At 45.7% G+C, this 20,952-nt stretch overlaps 1 protein-coding gene across 3 annotated transcripts in view; it reads left to right on the forward strand.

Moving 5' to 3' along the window:
* The window catches only part of LOC108791296 (core histone macro-H2A.1), a 95,323-nt gene that overhangs the window by 44,502 nt on the left and 29,869 nt on the right, over window positions 1–20,952 (forward strand). The window contains exon 6 of one of the 3 annotated variants that reach the window (XM_018561738.1): window positions 2,023–2,113. The exons of the other annotated variants lie outside the window; for them this stretch is intronic. Coding sequence (XP_018417240.1) covers window positions 2,023–2,113 — 91 coding nt within the window. The remainder of the gene's footprint in view (window positions 1–2,022; window positions 2,114–20,952) is intronic. 3 annotated transcript variants of the gene reach the window in all.

The following is a 20,952-nucleotide window of genomic DNA, read 5'->3' on the forward strand; positions in this document are numbered from 1 at the left end:
GGCCCACAACCTTACAGAGGATTTCCTAGTCAGAAAGGAGCATAACTAGTAAAGATAGGTAATATGTATAGAGGTTTTAACTACACACAGCTCACATCCTTGTTTAGCAGTTTCAAGAAAACTAAACTGTAGTAAGCCTTTTTTAGTTTATAATGTCTGATCAAGATAAGTTACAGACAGCTGCACATAAAATGTAGAATACATTATTAAGATCCTCATGTGAACCGTATGCTTGCACATTCAGGGCAAGGCAACAGGTTCATTTTAATGCCCTTCCCTCCATTAGTGCCATTCCTTCAGCCCCACCACTAGGTAACAGCCCATCCAGGAGCTGAAAGGAAATACCTTTTAGTGATGGGTATGGAGGAGCATGTGACCTCCGATCAGCACTGTTACGGGGAGTCCATAATTCAGTGTCAATGAAGACTCCAGCTATTTGCAGCCTACACAGGGGCTTTTGCTCCCGGCAGCTAAATGGAGCAGAAAGGGAGTAGAATGAAGTTTAAAGTAGTATTAAACTCTCAAACTGAATCCAGGTCAGATTGAATCCAGATCAAATATACATAAGCCAACAATGTTTTTTTTACATTTTTGCCCAAGCACATTTATTATATTTCCAAACAGCTGACTCCAACTCTATCAGCTCTGCTTGCCTGAACCTCCTGTCCAGTACAAGATCAAAAAGGACAACACAGTCTTCAGCAGCTGTTCATCTTCTAGCTTGGAGACTGGAAAAAAAGAGAAGCAGGAGGGAGGGGAGTGGCTTGCCTTGCTGTACCTGTGGGTTTGTGGAGACACACGCATCCTACTAGCACACCGAAGGGTGGCTCTATAGGACCCTGCAAGGGACCAGCTTATTCTGCAGGAAACAAAACCTTTTAAACATCAAGGAGCAACATTCACTCTAAGAGATAAAATCATCGTTTGAAATAAGTTAAACCCTTTTTACTTTAATATCACTATAATTATTTGCATTTGGGGAGGTCTGCACTAAAGCAGATCTGCGTTGGTCAACAGATTTTTACAGCACAGAGTTTCTTTAAGGTCTTAAAGAATCTACCCTGAAACCTCTAAATTCATATATGTGATGGAGTAGACTGATCACAAAGTGAATGTTCATTGAGCTCAATTATTAAGGTGAAGCTTCTTACTTTACTTTAATCATTCAATCATATTTTACCAAAAACTTTATTTTTATTTTCCCCCACACATGATTAGGTATTCAAAGTGAACACAGGTCTACCTTTTGTACTGTCAGTCACTTTGCTATGTGAACAGCCTCTACTTCTTTAGTAAATCAACCCCACTATGTTTGTGTTCCTTACACAACTGCCCGAGCTCACCTCTTTATGCACAGTGGCAAAAGAAATGATTAAATAAGAAAGTAACATTTCTGTAAAAAGTAGCATTTAGAGATCTGGAATTGGCATTTGAATCTGTATAGAACTTGTGACATATGTTAAGCTAGCTCACCACACACGTTACAGTCTGATTGTACAATCTTCTTTAGATTTACCAACTACTATGTAGTGCAGGAGCCTGCCTAATTGGATACAAATTGATTAGGTAAGTTCTCATATTACATTATTAGTTTTTGATAAATCTAAAGTTGATTGTCCAAAGATTGTATGGTCAAATTATAACGTGTATGGTGACCCTTAGGGTTTAAAAACCATCTATGCACTGAGACAGATATTGTGGAAGAAGCTTTAAAGTTCTAAAACAAATGCTTTTGTGTGATACACTGAGTTTAAGAAACTACAACCAACCTATTATACTTCACAATCATTATGGCGTGAGATCTTTTCTTAAGTCATTTATATGAATTCAATACATTTTTAAAATAATTTTGCTTTCATGAACACCTCCACTTCTGCTCCTTTCAGTAATTAAAAAATCAGGTGGATTTCAATTATATACATGAGGTTTCAAGGTAGGAATACAAGGAACAAGTTAAACTAATGAATGCACCATATGTCCCTTATCCAACCTGGTTGACGTACATGTGTTTGCCTATTATAGTTGCAAGTTGTAAAGGCTGACATTGCCAACCTCGAAAGCGATGCTGTCGTTCATCCGACAGGCTCTGACCTCTACACCGGTGGTGAAGTAGGTAATGAAAAGTTTAGTGATGCAGCATTTTATACCTATATATATATATGCATGATTATTTTGAAGAATAATGTGCTCTATTCATTATTGAGTTAAAGAGGAACTTTACCCATATCTTCAAAATAACAGCAAAGGCACCTTTAGAAATGTTTAGTAATGACAATCTACAGTTACTTCTAGGTAATTGCAGGCTTTTTATTTTTTGCATACCTTATTTTTCTTATCTTCCCCAGTCTACTGACAGTGGCCATTTTAACTAAGAGCAGGTTACTAGATCTCCCTTTAATCCCTGGAACTCTGACACATGTGACTAGGACATGTGACCATGCACATCATCTTAGGGGAGGAAAAGGCCTTTCCCTGAGATTTTATGAGATTACAGATTAGATTTTTCAGCAATGTTCTGCTGATGTAACCTTCCCAGGATGCAATGTTTGGGCACAATTGCATCATTTGGGCCAAAGTAGACCAGAAAGTGGAAAAAAAGAAATTGTAATAAAAATAAAAATATGTTTAATCTAATAAATGGAAGATGATTTGTAGAGCTGCATGCTGATGTGATTTTTAGTCAAAGGGGGTAAAGGTCCACTTTAAGATAACCTAGGGTAAAGCATACTAACCAACTCTTGTTGCCTACAGGCAGAAGCAGCATCTCTGCACAAATGTAAAAAAAACAAAAAACTGTTCATGTTGAATGTTCCTTCCCTATGTACAATTAACTTCTAATCTACTCAGGACATAAAGGTGTTATAGGGGTTACTGATGACCCCTATGATATCTGCCTCTGACTGCCCTGATACCTATATTTAGTGACATATTGGTGGTTGACAAAGCAGTCAATGTTCCTAGAGGCAGTTAGATTTATCAGCTGCTGGCATTTAACAGATTAGCTACAAATTAACAGCTTTCATACAATCAGCATAAGCCTGAACTCCAGGCAGATAGTTAAAGAAAGATCACCATTTACCCAGTTATGTTTACATTAAAAATCATGAAATATTTTTTCGAAAGCTAGCATACAAACCTGAATCAGTCTTTATATTAACTTCTCATAATTCCTTGAGGACCAGGACTGAGAGAGAGAGGGATAGCAATTTTAGTCAGTCTTCATTACACATTACTGTCAAACTAATACTGGCAGTTTGCTGATGGAATGTATAGTGAAAAGGATGAGCCAGTGACCAAACTGTAGTGCTTAACTCCAGCAACCTGGCTCTGCCATCTGGTACTTGTGTTTAGGTCTGGATCACAACACATGATAAACAGAAAGTATATGTATTTTAACTGTATGTTAAGCTGTTTTCCTGGAGTTCATATTTAAACTGAATCAGTGTTTATAATGAATGTGTAATTTCTAGCACTTCTAATAGAGAGAAAACTCACTATTTAACGCAGTCAAGCCTAACATTTTAGGTTTCTTAATTTTACCTACATTGCATACCTGCAGTGGACAAACACCACTGTATTTCACTACAATTTCATTTTCAAATTTTACACAAAATATATGCAGGTGTTATAAATCTTTTTTTTTTTTACATTTTGCTGTTGAACGATTTTAAGTTTTAGTAAAACAAGATTTGCGGTTCAGAATACATTTTATTTAATGGTCCAGACTTTGTTGAACAATAATAGGCAAATCAATGGGTTACTTTTTACAGTTTAAAATGTATGTTAATAAATGGGCTCAATTGGGGTATTTAATATACTAACACTAATTGCCTAGCTTGCTGATGTGTTGCCTGTACTTGATATGTGTACAAATGGCCAAAGTAGAGTGACGTTAATAATCTGTAGTGGTCCATTGCATGATTTCTAATAAATACTTTTTTCAGCCCCATAGGCATTAGATATATTTTATTTTTCCTGGCCCTCCTCATGTCAGCCTAATGTGGGTCATCTCTGCCCTCATGACCCCCCTTAGGACCTCCCTAATAGAGAATAAAAGGAGGCCTCCCCCAACCTCATATGTTCTTTTTTCGTCCTCGCTCCGGCTAGTGGGCTGGGGCATTTGAAAGAAGAAACAAAATTCCCAGCTGGGTTCTGCCTCTCCCAGCTGGTCGGCGGCCGGTCTGGCAGTAACACTGCCTTATGGTCAGCGTCCCTTGGTGCAGGGACTGGATTATGGGGTCTAAAGGGCCCTTGGATGGCGGCGTACCAGTTACCGGTCTTCTTACCTCGGCCGCCGGGGTTTCCTGTGTCGGTGGGAGCGCCATGGTTGCTAGGCTGCAGCTATGGCGCCATGTGAGTACGAGGGGAGGCGGAGGCTCGGGGCGTCCTGTTGTCAGGGCAACAGGGAGTGATTTAGCCAGCGTGGCGGAGGTGCTTTCTCCTCCTCTTCCGATCTGCGGTCTGCTGCTCAGTACACTGACGAGGGAGCTGCTGGTGGTCGAGTCATTCTGTCTCCGCAGGTTAGCTTTTTCTTCTTGTGCTCTTACTGTATGGCTGGGTTAATGTGGACTTATAGTGATCTTATATTCTTGTAGTACTACTCCTGGACTCTATAGGCTGGTAGTTCGCCATGGGTCCGCCATCCAAAGCACTGAAGAAAAGTAGGAGGTGAAATACTGTTGTTTGGTTTGCCTCTGAAAACAAAAAAAAGAGAGCCTGTCTAATTTGATTGCTTCATATTTTCAGGGTAAAGAGCCAGCTAAGGAAGTCTCCCTGTTCTCCAGATAAACGGTCAGAGTCTGTGGATTATTCGCCCAAAATGGGCAAGCGCTCGGCCAAAGGCCATAAGCACAAGAAGCATCATCACGCAAATAAAGCGCCTAAAAGGTGCGATTTCAGGGAGGACTCCCCGTTACCGGGGCCTTCAGAGACGCAGGCTGGAGAATGTTGGTCATGTGGGGAGAAAGCTCTGCCCAACAAACGTCTCTGCCGAGCATGCCTTAAAGAGGCAGCAAAGCATAAGAAGTTAGAAGCCCGGGAGGTGCAATACTTTATCGAGCATGCGGTTTCACAGTGCCATAGGAAGAGGTCTGTGAGTAGTTCGGAGGAAGAAGTAGAGCTACCTTCGGCTCAGGACCCTTATAGCGCAGTATTCAAGTATTCTTTTGGGGATCCGGAGGAGGTGTCCTACTCCTTTGATTTTGCCCGGGTAGCAGCGTTTGTGAACGCAGTGAAGGAAGCACTTGGCTGGGAGGAGGAGGCAAGTCCAGCTCCGCAGAAGATTAGGAAGTATTTCCCGGAGCTTAAACGGGAACTGCCTTGTTTTCCTCTTATGTTCGAAATTAAGGAACTCATAGAGGAGGAATGGTCCAGACCGGATAAAAAATTGAATACGCATAATAGGATGGCTAAATTGTATCCTTTGCGAGCTCAAGACGCTTCCCCCTGGGAAAGTCCTCCGAGAGTGGATGCAGCGCTACAAAGGTTGGCGTCTCATATCACGCTGCCGTTGGACGATTCTGTCGCCTTCCGGGATCCAATAGATCGCAGGTTGGAGGCCGATTTAAAGCACATGTTCGCAGTGGCGGGGGCGGCTCGTAGGTCGGCAGTAGCCTTAACATCCGTATCCAGAGCGATGCATTCGTGGCTGGCCCAGATTGAGAAGGTATGGGAAGATAATGAGCTGTCGGAGGCAACGGCAGCCCTGGATAACCTCAGGTTGGCGGCTGATTTTGTTGCAGAGGCAGCAGTGGATCAAGTACGGCTGGATGCTAGACTGATGGCGCATTCCATGACTTCAAGAAGAGCCCTATGGCTACGTCAATGGTCGGCGGACTCTGCATCTAAGCAGAGCTTGTGTGCTCTTCCTTTTTCTGGTGGGCTACTGTTTGGGAAAAACCCTAGAGGAAGCTATAAAACGAGTTTCTGGGGATAAATCGGGGCTCATGCCCCAAGATTGGAGAAAACAGAGACAGCCCTTTCAGCCAGGCTCTGCTCGTTTTTCAAGGGATCGCTACAGGGAAGCAAGGTCCTATCGGCCAGGCAGAGAGTTTTTTCGGGCACCATGGAAATCGGCCCAGCCTTCCTTTGTTAAAACAAAGGCCAGACCCGCCGGGAATCAGAAGCCAGCGGACAAGCAATACTGAAGGTGTGCCCGTCCAGCCGGGTCCGGTCGGTGCCAGATTGGCACTGTTTGGGGCGGTTTGGGCGGAAACATTGCCGACGCCTGGATTCTGGATATAGTTCATCGTTGTTATCAAATCGAGTTCACCAGGAGGCCCCCGGTGGCGCGGTTTGTGAAGACTCAGATTCCTTCCTCCAGAGAAAAGTTTCGATGCTTGCTCAATTATATCAAAGAATTGCAGACGTCTCGAGCAATCATTCCAGTTCCAAGGGAAGAAAGGGGGTTGGGAGTTTACTCCCCGATTTTTCTAGTCAAGAAGGCGTCTGGAAAGTTCAAGCCGGTTCTAGATCTCAAGTTTCTCAATTCGTTCGTAAGGGCACTTCCCTTCAGGATGGAATCGTTAGAGACTATAATATCTCTTGTCATCAAAGAACACTGGCTGGTATCCATAGACCGGGCCGATGCTTATCTGCATGTCCCGATATTTCTAGGACATCAGTGGTTTCTCCGCTTTGCGGTGAACGACCGCCATTACCAGTTTTGATGCCTTCCATTCGGGCTCTGCACAGCTCTAAGGACCTTCTCAAAACTGCTGTCGGCCCAAGTGGCCATTTTACGCACTTGGGGAATTCAAGTGTACCACTACCTGGACGATCTTTTGGTCTTGGCCAATTCCAGGGCTCAAGCAGTTCTTCATCGGGATCAAGTTCTGAGGTCTCTGAGGTCCTTTGGATGGCTAGTGAATGAGCAGAAGAGCTCTTTGAGGCCGTCCAGACGATTGGACTATCTGGGAGTCATGTTCGACACAGACCAGGCCAAGGTCTTCTTGCCCCTGAAGAAGGTGAGAACTGTCCAGAACAGGGCTTCAGCAATGATGCAGACACCATGTCCTTCGGCACGGCAATGTATGAACTTTCTGGGTCTCCTCTCTTCCACAATCCTGGTGGTACCTTGGGCAAGGTGGCGCAGGCGACTGTTCCAATTCAATTTTCTGCAACAGTGGGATCGCTCGTGCCTTATCCAACGGATTCATCTTCCGGAATTTGTTCGCCAATCACTGGAGTGGTGGACTGCGGAACCGAATTTAGCTCTGGGCAAGTCCCTGGAGACAATCCAGTACATACACGTAACCACCGATGCCAGCGCAAAAGGCTGGGGGGCAGTGTGTATGGGACACCGAGTGCAAGCTCGTTGGCTAGGTCAGGTTCCAGAGAGTTCGAACCTGTTGGAACTGGAAGCAGTTCGGGAAGCATTGAAGGTGTTGCGTCCTCTAATCCGAGGGTCAGCAGTAAAAGTCTTTTCGGACAACAAGTCGGCAGTAGCCTACGTCCTGAAGCAAGGAGGGACAAGGAGTCTTCCGCTCCTTCAGATAGCGGTTCAGATATTCAGATGGGCAGAGTTGAATCTTCGCAATCTGACGGCATGCTATCTTCCAGGGACAGACAATCTCGAGGCAGACAGCCTGAGTCGCGACTTTGCGGACCACAACGAATGGTCGGTAAAGAGGTATTATCTGATTCAAGTATTTCGTCTATGGGGAGTTCCAGAGATCGATCTGATGGCAACAGCCTTGAATGCGAGACCCAGCGGCTCTGGCACAGAATGCCCTCAGACAGCAGTGGGATTACAGTCTAGTGTATGTGTTCCCTCCTTTCTGCATGATTCGGAAGATTCTTCTGAAGATCCGCAGGGAGAAAGTGCGGGCAATTGCGATCCTGCCCTACTGGCCGAGGAGGCCATGGTTTCCACTGTTGTGGCAGTTGAAGGTGACGGACCCGACGGAGTTGCCCATGAAACAGGATCTTTTGGAACAGGCAGGGTTCAGGCATCCGAACCTGGGTCGTTTGCGGCTCATGGCCTGGCTACTGAACGAGGCCGTTTAGAGAGTTTGGACATCTCGGAATCGGTAATCCAGACGCTGTTGAAAGCTAGGAAGCCGTCGACTAATGCGGTGTATTCCCGAGTATGGGCCAGATTCCAGGAATTCGCTTCAGAGAGGCGATTTAATCCCCTCGAGGCCTCAGTAGGCAGGATCTTGGAGTTCCTTCAACGGGGTTTGGAATTAAGTTACAATACCTTGAGAGTACAGCTATCTGCTCTGGCATCTCTCATAGGCACTAGGTGGGCTTCACATGCTCTCAACCTCCAGTTCATGAAGGGAGTGGCCAAGATCCAGCCTCCAAGAAGAACACTGTTCCCAAAATGGAATCTTACTGTAGTCCTGAAGGCGTTAATGAAGGGTCAATTCGGCACAGTCTTCTTCCATGTGGCATCTAACATTACGCACCATCTTTCTGCTAGCAATAGCTTCAGCCAGGAGAGTATCGGAGCTTCATGCCCTGTCCGTTAGGGAACCGTTCCTCCTGGTTCTCCCAAACAGGATCCTGTTGAGGCCTATGCTGTCTTTTCTTCCAAAGCTGGCGTCCAGTTTCCACAACAACTGGGAAATAGAGTTACTATCATTCGATTCTTCCCAACTTCCCGAGGGGGAGCTGGAGTACACTAAATTGGACTTAGTACATGGTCTGTCTCTATACCTAGACGGCAGAATTCCGCAAAGTGGATAACTTGTTTTTTTTATTTTTTTCCATTTAAATGTTTTTATTGATTTAGCAGACAATACATCCAACAATACAAAACATCTCACAATGTGGTGCGCAGACCGTAATATCAACATGATGACATGCATTAATAACAGCTGGTTGCATTGTGGTATATAGACATGGGACAATTACAAATATCGGGGTGTTCTCAGTGGCACGGTAGTAGGTCTGGAGATACAAAGGTCATCTGGGAATATCAGATTAGTTATACATAATATTTCCGTACAACGTGTATGTATAGCATATAACCTTTCCTGGCTCCTACCCTAATATTAGAGACAGCTAAACAGTCGGTACCGAGGGCTATAGGTTAGAAGGTTATCAGGGTGTTTCCCAAGTATTCTCAGGAGTTCCCCAGACCTCATAAACCCCGAAAGAGGTAGTAGATAGGCTACTACTAATGTAGTTTGTAACTAGCCAGTCAGGGCGATGAGCAACGACACCACATAACACAGACAGGACACAAACAGGACAACATGAGGGAGGGGGGGTGGGTACACTCAGGTACAGATGGGGCTATGTCAGGCTGCCGGGGGGGTAAGAAAGAAGAGAGTAGAGAAGAGTGGAAAAAGGAGAGGGGGGAGGAGGAGTCGGGTTGTATAGTGGCACTAGAGAGCGATGTATATGACAGTGACGGTAGTTTGGTTAAATAACACACAGACGTCGGGGGATGCCCGAGGTCAGGTACTTATCCATCCACGGGGACCAGATGTATTCAAATTTGGCCATTTTATCGCTAAGTTGCGCAGTTCGTTTTTCATGGGCCATAACCCAGTGGACATGATTTATGACACTTGTGAGGCATAAGGTGGAGGTCAGCCAGTTCTTCACTATCTCCCTTTTGGCGGAGGTGCAAATATGCATTGAGAGGCTGAACTGCTTACATGAGAGGCCTTCTGGTCTACGGTTGAGAAGCACAAAGTTAGGGTCTTTGGATATCGGCACCGAGAACAGGGATGAGAGGATTTTCAATATCTGTTCCCAAAAGTCAGAGACTAGTGGGCAGCTCCACCAAATGTGAAAGAAAGTGCCTCTATCTGGACAACCTCGAAAACAGTTGGGAGAGCAATCAGGTTTGTAGATAGCCACCCTTGTAGGCACTAGGTACCAACGCATTAGTACCTTATGGCGTAGAGAAGCGAGATTAGTCCAAAGCTGTGTGGGTCATTGCTGCAAACCTGTTCGAAAGGGGATAGCGAGCGGGGGCCCCTCTGGGTTGGGGTGGAGGTATTAATGTAGTTAGTAATTTGTAGATAGTGGAATATCTCGTTGTTTGGCAGATTTGTATGTTCCTGCAGGTGCGGGAAGGGTTTCACGCCCGAGTCTGTCTGTAATTGCCAGAAGTAGGTGAGGTTATGGGTGGTCCAGGCCCTGAATCTCGACGGATCTGTTAGTGCAGGGGTGAAGAAGGGATTGGCTAAGAAGGACATAAGTGGCAAGTGAGGGGACATGAGGCCGTATTGGATTTTAATGGAGTCCCACAGTCTGAGGGATTGAGAAGTTATAGGGTTTGAGATGGGGGTCTGCGTTTAGGGGCTAGCCTTAACAGATTAGCTACTGATGCGGGCTTCACTAAGGTGTTTTCCAAGATCACCCAATCCGGAGTTTCAATTTCTGAATGGTATTTTACTAGTTGACCCATTTGTGCCGCTAAGAAATATTTAGATAGGTGCGGGACTGCCAGCCCTCCCTTAGATTTTGGTAGGTATAGCGTACGCCTGGGTGTTCTATGCTTTCTGTCTCTCCATATGAACTTGAAGATATGGGTTTGAAGCTTTCTAAGGGCGGGGGCTGGGACCGCTACGGCCAGGACCCTAAATAAGTATAGAATCTTGGGTAAGAGAGTCATCTTGACCGCTGCTATCCTACCTAGCCAGGATAAGTAGTATTGGGACCAGGTTTTCAGCATGGCGATTAATTTCAAAATCATGTCTGGATAGTTTACCGAGTATAAAGATTGGTAGGAGCTCCCCAGTTTAATTCCCAAATATGGCAGGGGATCCGTCCTCCACACATAAGGATATGCGTCTTGCAAGGAGTCCACCAAGGCTGGAGGTAAAGTGATGTTTAGTGCTGTAGATTTGGAAGGGTTGATAGTTAGACCTGAGATTGAGGCGAAGTCCGACATTAGCTTTGCAAGGTTAGGTAGGGACACTATAGGGTTCGTCACAAATAGTAGTGCGTCGTCCGCAAACATGCACATCTTATGTGATGTTTTCTCGTGCTCTAAACCCGTGATGTCAGGCGATCAGCGAATTTTCTGGGCTAAGGGCTCCAACGCAAGGGCGAAAAGGAGGGGGGACAGTGGGCAGCCCTGTCTGGTGCCCCTCAGAATCAGAAAGGGTTGGGGGCAGAAACCCGCATATTTTACACGCGCGGTCGGGTGGTTGTAGAGTGAGGACACCCATTTTATAAAGAAGGTTCCAAAACCCCAGTGTCGCAGTGTATGGAATAGGTAGGGCAAGGAGACGCTGTCAAATGCTTTTTGATATCTAGGGACAGGAGCATGGTTGGGATATTTTTAGTTCTGGCTATGTGGGTAAGGAGAGAGATTCTACAAATGTTGTCGCTAGCTTGCCTGGTAGGGATGAAGCCAACCTGGTCATTCGAGACCAAGTGGCCTATCGCTCGGTTAAGTCTGTTGGCCAACACTTTGGCCATTATTTTAACGTCTACGTTAAGAAGGGATATCGGCCTGTAGTTGGAGGGGTTAGTGGGATCGGAGGAGGGCTTGGGTATCATACAGATCATAGGCTGTTGTGAAACCATCCACCCCTGGCCTCTTGCCTCAGGGCAGTGATTTGATCACTTGTTGAACCTCTTGCTCCGTAATGGGCTCTTCAAAGGAGGCTTTTTGGGTTGGCGTGAGGGAGGGAAGATCAAGGTCTGTGAAAAAGCGGTTGGCTTGGTCAATAGAGAAAGAGTCTGGGGAGGCGTATAGGGTTGAAAGGTACTGTTGAAAGACCTCCAGAACTTTGGTCGGGGTGCTAGTATGAGTTCCCACAGGGGTTCTCAGGCGAACAGGTTTGAACGTGGAGTCTAACCGCCTAAGTCTGGAGGCCAGAAGGGAGTCCGCTTTGTTGCTTTTGAGGTAGAATTTGTGGGCAGTGCGGTGTAGCTGTTTGGCAGCATGATACGTGAGGAGGAGGTTTAGGGCCTGGCGGGCCGATTCTAATGCTGTTTTATGGACTGGGGAGGGGTCTGATGAGAATGCTTGGGAGCTTTCATTAAAGTTCCTCTCGAGAGTGTAATTTACGCAAACCTTTCCCGCTTGAGCTGGGAGGATAATAGAATTATCCGACCCCTTAGGACCGTCTTATGAGCATCCCAAAGAGTGATGGCGTACGGTTTATGTGAATGTAATCCATGAGGAAGGATTCTAGAAGGGTCTTGTTGGCGGGATCTGTAAGGAGGGAGTCGTTCAGGGTCCAGGTCAGAGTATTGAGAGTGGGGTGTAAGGCAGGAAGGACCATGGTGACAGCTGAATGATCAGACCATGGGTCTGGTAGGATGTGGGAGTGGAGGATGTGTGGCGTCAGGGTGGCAGAGGAAAATATGTAGTCAATTCTGGAATGGATCGCGTGATGGTGGGAGTAATGTGTGTAGTCGGTTTTGTTCGGATTGACTTCTCTCCAGCAATCAATAAGTGAGTAGCAGAACACCAGGTCCCTAAATGGCTTTGCCATGTGCAAGCATGTGGAGGAGGCCTTGGATTTATCTCGATGCGGGTACAGTACCATGTTGGAATCTCCATACATGATGACCGCGCCCGTCGAGCAGGTGTGTATTTTTTCCAGAAGTTCTCGGGAAAAGGCAAGCTGATCCACATTTGGGGCATAGTAGGACACAAGTGTTATTTCATGATCATCCAGAAGTCCTGTGAGGATCAGGTAGCGACCCCGAGGATCACGGGTCTCCGTGTGACACGTAAAGTTAGCCGACCTTCGGAAGCCGATAAGGACACCCCTCTTTTTGCACATTGACCATATATATTTGAGGAAATTGGGCACTAAAGTATTTGGGGCAGGACGATCTGGAGAAGTGGGTTTCTTGTAGAAAGATTACGTTTCCATGGGAGGACAGGAAAAATCTGAAGGCTCGCGTCCTCTTGTTAGGGAAGTTGAGGCCTTGTACATTGAGGCTCAGTAGCTTAAGGGACATAGGAAAAAAAGTGGTAGTTGTTCTCATGGTACTCACCCTGTCCAGAAGTAGGAAGACTCTTCGTCACGATCGTATGTTTCACTTCACATCTCGACTCAGGGATTGGTAGTTGGACCCAAGAAAGGAGAAAAGAGGGGGAAGAGATGGGAAGACACAAGGGGAGGGGGTGCACTAGACAAAACACGCAAGACATCACAACACACACAAGATCGTATAGTGGATAAATTCCACTACAAGCGTGGAACATTGGGTGGAAGGAGTCAGTGCTCCTCGTGCCACCCAAGGTGTCTAAGTTACGGGGAGCACAGTGACGTACTCACCCAGGCAAAGTTTTAAGCTGAAATATGTATAATCTGCGCTTATGGATAACTAAGGACGCTTATATTAAATAAATATTTGTAAAATATGTAAATATATATATAAATAAGTAAATATAAAATTTAAAATATATGTAGGAGCTGCTGTACTTAAGACACTGGGATCAAATAATATGTAGCTGGGTGTGCAGCGCTCGGGGTCACAAATAAGTGAGTTAAATCAGTGTTGACAAGACTTTTTAAACATCAAAAAACTTGTGAACATAAATCTCAACTAGTGCCAATGTGCATAAAATTAAAATAATCAATTAAATTGCTGAACCAAAGCAGTAGTGCATCAGATATATGAGAAAACATATAAAAAACCTGATGTAAAAAACTCATATAAAATAATCCCTAATATATCAATCAAAATGATATATAACAAAGTGAGTCCAAAACTGGTTCAAAGTGGGTTCAAAAATCCATGATTAAACGTGAATCCAAAAAAACAACAAAGTGAGTCCAAAAAAACTGTTAATTTGTGGGTCAAAAATGATTGAGAATTTCCAGTGTATATCCCAAATCCCACACTGAAGTGTCCACGTCAAAGTCCCCTCTGGGATGCACACTCACCAGACCAAGATGTTTATGTGCAGAAAGAGATGACAGTTGGTAATCCTACAGCCGTCCCATTCTCATCGCATGGATCAGTATTTCAGCACGAAAATATAAAAGGGACAAGAACTCCTCATGGTGTAGTTAAATAAACGTTTTATTTGACGTGGACACTTCGGTGTGGGATTTGGTATATACACTGGAAATTCTCAATCATTTTTGACCCACAAATTAACAGTTTTTTTGGACTCACTTTGTTGTTTTTTTGGATTCACGTTTAATCATGGATTTTTGAACCCACTTTGAACCAGTTTTGGACTCACTTTGTTATATATCATTTTGATTGATATATTAGGGATTATTTTATATGAGTTTTTTACATGAGGTTTTTTATATGTTTTCTCATATATCTGATGCACTACTGCTTTGGTTCAGCAATTTAATTGATTATTTTAATTTTATGCACATAGTTGAGATTTATGTTCACACGTTTTTTGATGTTTATAGTTTTGCCAACACTGATTTAACTCACTTATTTGTGACCCCGAGCGCTGCACACCCAGCTACATAAAGTTTTAAGCTAACTATAATAAATTGGAAGTCCACCCGGACTCTGAGCTCAACATGAGTACACGAAGTCCAACAGAGGACCGTTGGATATGAGCATCTGGTGTAACAATCGGATGTAGGCAGTGGCAAGGGGGTAAGAGGGGGGCTAGTAAGTGGAGTATTAGAAGGCTTGCTTCTAGGGTGATAGGCTATTAGGTAGCAGATGCCGCTGGTCATCTTACCCCAGGGATAGCGTAACTCAGGGTTTGCAAAGAGACCGCCGTAGCGATCACCTTCATGGCTGTCAAGATCTCCCTCGTCCATGTCGCTGCTGGACACTGAGGCTGTGCGGGCCGTTACCTCATGTGAGTGGGCCGCGGGCGCCATCTTGGCCGAGGCTCTGGCCATCGCTTCCGTGATGGGCTGCTGCTTCCCTTTCTGATGGTGTTTGGGCGCCAAAGACGACATGGTCCGGTGCAGGGAGTGTTCCGATTGCCGGCTGCTGAAAAGATGGGTGAGCGGGGTGAACCTCCGGGCTACAAGCAGGATTGCCTGGGTGAGCTGCGGAGCCATCTTAGAAGGCTTCCTTCATCGTCAGCCGCGCGCATGCGCCCCCATAACTTGTTTGTTTTACCCACGGGCGCAAGAAAGGGTCTGGCGGCTCCTCCTAGAGTTTTGTCGAAATGGATCTTAAAGGCTATATCCTTGGCATACACAAAAGTGGGTCTTTCTCCTCCAAGCGCTATGAAGGCTCATTCCACTAGGGATATGGTGGCTTTATGGGCCAGTTATGCTAGGGTGCCAGTCGATGCCATTTGCAAGGCAGCCAGTTGGAGCACTCCGAACACTTTTCTCCGGCATTATAAGATAGATGTTCGGTTTGGAACGGAGGATTCCTTAGGAGTTTCTATTCTGTCAGCGGCCTTATCGAAAGGGAATGTCGCTTAGTCACATTAAATAGTTTTGCAGATTCGTTCTTGTCTGTTTGAGTTTTTCCCTCCCTAGGGCATTGCTTTCACATCCCACAGTAGGCTGACATGAGGAGGGCCAGGAATACGGAAAATTGTTATCATACTTACCGTAATTTTCCTTTCCTGGCTGCTCCTCATGTCAGCCTGACGGTCCCCCCCTTTTTTGGCCGTCGCGAGTACTTGTTAGGGAACATAGGAGGTTGGGGGAGGCCTCCTTTTATTCTCTATTAGGGAGGTGCTAAGGGGGGTCATGAGGGCGGAGATGACCCACAGTAGGCTGACATGAGGAGGAGCCAGGAAAGGAAAAGTACGGTAAGTATGATAACAATTTTCCGTAATTTGTTTCCTCTACTGAGTTATTTTTATCATGTTATATCTCATGTGGAGGTTGATAGTTCTAGGTGGCAATGCCAAACCTCAGAGGTAGACATTATCTTGTTTCTTTTTAAGCTACTTTTTGAAAACTAGCATGCATACAGACAGTTAGCTAAATCCTAACATTGACAATTTATATAACTGAATGTTATAACAAAGATCCGTGCCCCTCAGGTAAAAAAGCGCTGTTTATCTTTTGTCCTCACCTTTTAAGAATCAGGACAGCATTAGCTTTATACCCCAAATAACATTGTAGGAGTGTTCCACAACAGAAAATAATAAATAAAAATTAGCTAAAAATTAGCTATTTCAAAGCTTAAAGTATATCTAAACCTAAGAACAAATTTGATTTTGTTTTCTCATTCATTGAGGAGCACAGGATTCAGAGACATTTGAGTTTTACTGCTGCCTTCAGGAGGAATTGGACACTGGCAAACAAAAAAACCCAGTGACCGGCTTGGTATAACCCCTCCTACTTTCAGCATGCCTCAGTTTTGTAACAAAGCAATGCCAAGAACAAGACCATAAACACATAGGGGTGGGATCTGTATGGCTCAATAAACTCCAATCTCTGATCTTCCCAAACCCTTAGAACAAGCCGGGCCACCAATTGTAATGACCATCTCTGACTCAGACTCAAAGTCCATTCAGGCTCTGATGGGACTGCTTTTAAGGCACCACAGCCTCCTGCTGTCACTTTAGAAGAAGTTTCTGCCCTTGTTGATGCGTTAAACACAACATTGCATTTGGAGGATCAGCCTGCTTTCTCCAGCTGTGGGTCTTTCAAAAATCTTACAGCTGCAAAGATCTTTCCACTGCACATGCTATTCAAGATATTCTTCCACCACCTGAGAGTGTGTTCGAAGTGTTCCCCTTTGAGATGTGGCCTGTAGGCTAGGGTAAACACCATAGTTCCTCAATGCTAAGGTCCACAACATGGTTACCTTTAGGCCCCTCAGACAGGGAGTTACCCCGTTTTCCTCCCTTGTAGGAACATCAGGCATTGGGGACCCTCCTCTTAGGGATATATTTTTTTCTTTCATATCTTAGTCTACTTCAGACACTATCTTTGCTTTTGCCTTTATGGAACAGGCAGTCCCTGATGTGACCACTCAGCTTTTCCTTTAAGTGGATGGTAAGAATTTTTCTGCCCATATCTGGGGGTTGTTTTTCACTGAAGAAATAATATTTCTGCGACTGGTTTCCCAGAACAGGTGTTTCCCTCTACATCTTGGAATCCCACCTCGGACAGATCTTCTTTTGCAGACTCAGTTAAAAACCTGTGAGAAACTGCTGTGTCTTCACAGTGTTTTGTCCACAGCATTTACAACATTAACAACAGATGACATATGTTTTCTTATTTTCCATGGTGATAGCATTCCTAACAAAATACATAAACCTATTATTAGTTTGTTTGTTCACATAAAACCTATGGGGAGCTGTGTGCCCATATAAAAGATATCAGGTTGCCCAAAAAATACCTAAAATGTTAGCATGAAAAAAAATGTATGCATACATGCATGTACTGTATGTATATGTATACAAGATAGCTGCAGGAGAAGGACGCTAGTCACTAAAATACGAGAGCACAGCCCTGGGAGTGGCAACTGCTGGTGGCTCAACCGCCCACTAGCTAGAAGGCAGCTCAGTTTTATGCCTAGCATCGAGAAGTATGGACCTAGATCCCTGTTGGGATCTTGGTTCTAGTAATTTATTTATCCACAGCTGAGCTGGGTGACAGGCTGGATATTATACATCCTTGTAGTCTCCACAGCTTTACCTACGAGTGCACACAGAGCTTAGCCAGTAGGTGGGTTCGGCTGCGACAGCCCCTTTCAGGATTCAGGGCAGCCGGTGAGATATCTCAAGGAGGGGATACATATGACCAATCGGCCTGCAGCTGGTCTGTCACAGTGTTTCCCTTGGCTACTATTGCGGGAGGAGGTGGTCTGTGGTGGGCGTTGGTGCCTTGGCGCCGGCCTGGCCCCATAAGTCCCTCTCTGCCCCTTTTGTGTGTATGGATGGGACCCATGGGTGCCTCCACCTCTCCTCCATATGGGAGGAATGTCATGGGGGTCCCCCTTGCTTATGGGGTTCCCCCTGGCCGTGGGTGTTGGGTTCTCTGTGCCCTCTCTCACTCATCCACCTACTGCTCATGGGGGTTGTAAGCTATGGGGGCTATCCTCTGTTATTGGCTGGCTCTCTGGTTTTTGCTAGTGTGGCATCGATGTCTGGGGGACTGGGGTCCCAATGCTGTAGCATCCGGGGGGCTGGTTGCATCCTCAGGCTGCTCTGTATGTGAGGAGGCTGCTGTGCTTGCTCTCTGTGTCCCCCCCTTGCTCTCTGTGTCTTCTGGGGGAAAGTATGGCGTACATTCACCTTTGGCCTCCTTGGGTGCTGCACTTCTGGTCAGTCGGGCAGTGATCTGTGGGCCGCCTGCTGTTGCAGCGGGAGGGGTCTCAGTGCTTATTATGTCTGGGTGTGTGTCTCTTTAACCCCTTTATGACTGAGGCCTTTTTTTTCATTTATTTGCACTCATGTTATATTCCACATATTAGGCCTGAAAATTACTTAAAACCCCCAAACATTATATATTTTCTGAAAGCCAAGACCCTATAGAATAACATGGCGGCAGTTGCAAATTTTTTATGTTGCACGATATTAGCGCAACTCCTTATCAAACCCCAGAATTTAGTGAAAAATGTACTTTAATGCCCCAAAACACAATAAAATACCCATTTTTAAAATTAAATATAAAAGATGAGGTTACAACAAATAAATAGATACCCAACATACCCAGGTTAAAAATTGTTCCGGTTTGCCCCGCCAGATTCTTCTTTCTGCGATTTGCGTTGGGTGCAGACCGTTTCCAGTTTGTGGCCTGTCCTGCCGGCCTGGTGTCTGCTTCTCGGGTCTTTGTCAAGCTTTTGTCTCCGGTACTTGCTGTGTTGAGACAGTAGGGGATCTCAATCGTGGCTTACCTGGATGACTTTCCTCTTCGGGCCTAGTCTCGGTCGGACCTGGATGCCATTCTGGCAGTGGCTATCCGCATTGGAGGCATTTGGCTGGATGTGAGTTGCCAGTAATCTGTCCGTGTCTCCGTCTTGGGTTCCTGGGCCTTGATGTGAACCTTCATCAGGCCAAGGTGTTTGCTCACGGGAAGCCTTCTAGGGTTCTGAGTATTCTTTCATCTGTTGTGTGCGCACTTTTCGGCTGTCAGACGATGTGGTGACGATGGATGCCAGTCTTTACTGCGGGTGTAGAGTGACCAGGCAACAATTGGTGTGGGCCACAGGGCTGGGAAGAGTCTGGGCTACCATTCAGGTTCTGGAGCTGAGGGCTTTGGGCTCTGTTTTTAGCACTGGATCGATCCTCTGCGTGGGTTTTGTGTCAGGATTCAGTTGGGCCACTCCATGTTCGTTGCTTCTATGTATCCTCCAGGTGGCATGAGGAGTTGCAACTTTGCACTGGAGGTGTCTTACATCCTTCATTGGGCAGAAGGTCACATCCTGGCTATGTCCACGGTATAAATAGCAGGCATAGAACATTGGAGCGACTCTGGCTCCTTGAGTGGACTCAGTGGACGCTCTGGTCTCACCATGGGACAGGTACGGACCCATTATGTGTTTCCTCCTCTGCAGTTTTTGCCGAGGCTGCTGCGGTGTTTGGATGTGGAGGGGTTCTGGTTGTCCTGGTAGCTCCAGACGGCCTTGTCATCCCTGGTATGTGGACCTGGTGCGCCTGGTCATGGATAGTCTATGGTGGTTTTTCTTTTTGGATGGATTTCCTGTTACAAGACCCTTTTTCCCAATCGTCTTCCAGCGCTGGCCAACAGTGTGGCTTTTGTAAGCCAGGCGTGTTGGCAAGGTTGCCATTAGATCGGTGGCCTTTGCTGTGATTAGGGCTCGTAGTCTACACCTTGGGAAATATCTTATCATGCCTTGATGGATCATCTGTTGTGGTGCATGTCTCTCTGTGTGTCGCCACGTGTCTTTCCATGGCTGGGATCTTGGTCTTCCTTTAGGGGAGTGAGTGAGTTTCGCACTACAGTATATGCTGTCTCGGTCAGGTTTCGGCGCTGGCTGTTTATTTTGAGGGTCCCTTGGCCTCGATTCCTTGGTTCCTGTCTTTCTCCAGGGGTGTCTCTTGGTTTGGTCGCCTTGCCTACGTGGGAATTGCATATGGTGTCTTTTGCCTTGCAGAACCTTTCCTTTTGAAAGTGTTAGAGAGCTGCATTTTTCGACCTTGTCCCAAAAGGTGGCCCGTTGGCGTCCTTCTTTTTGTCTTGGAGGGTATTGGAGTGACTGCTTTGTGTTGTTAGCTTCCGGTTTTTGGTCTTGCATGGGAACCTGGTGCGCCGTCATTTTGAAACAGGAAGGGGCCATCCCCAAACTGTTCCCACAAAGGGAGCATGAAAATTGTCCAAAATGTCTTGGTATGCTGATGCTTTAAGAGTTCCCTTCACTGGAACTAAGCAGCCAAGCCCAACCCCTGAAAAACAACCCCAAACTATAATCCCCCCCTCCACCAAACTTTACTTGGCACAATGCAGTCAGGCAAGTACCGTTCTCCTGGCAACCGCCAAACTCTGACACGTCCATTGGATTGCCAGACAGAGAAGCGTGATTCGTCCCTCCAGAGAACGGCGGCATGCTTTACACCACTGCATCCGACGCTTTGCATTTTACGTGGTGATGTAAGGCCTGGATGCAGTGCTCGGCCATGGAAACCCATTCCATGAAGTTCTCTATGCACTGTTGCTGTGCCAAACTGAATGCCACACAAGTTTGAAGGTCTGTAGCTATTGACTCTGCAGACAGTTGGCAACTTCGGCACACTGCACGCTTCTGCATGGGCTGACCCCGCTCTGTAATTTTACGTGGCCTACCACTTCGTGGCTGAGGTGCTGTTGTTCCCAGTTGCTTCCACTTTGTTATAATACCACTAACAGTTGACCGTGCAATATTTAGTAGCAAGGAAATTTCACGGATGGACTTATTGCACAGGTGGCAACCTATCACGGTAAAACGCTTGAATTCATTGAGCTCCTTAAAAGCGTCCCATTATTTCCCAACTGTTTGTAGAAGCAGTCTGCATGCCTAGGTGCTTGATTTTATACACCTGTGGCCGTTGAGGTGATTGGAACACCTGAATCCAATGATTTGGAGGGCTGTCCCATATCTTGGACTTATACTTCCTTAGTTTGACTTGTGTCCATGACCCAGTCGCAACAATCTGACAATTTTATCTCAGCC

This window comes from Nanorana parkeri, unplaced genomic scaffold, assembly GCF_000935625.1.
Source record: "Nanorana parkeri isolate BGI_ZX_2015 unplaced genomic scaffold, ASM93562v1 scaffold540, whole genome shotgun sequence".
Taxonomy (NCBI): domain Eukaryota; kingdom Metazoa; phylum Chordata; class Amphibia; order Anura; family Dicroglossidae; genus Nanorana; species Nanorana parkeri.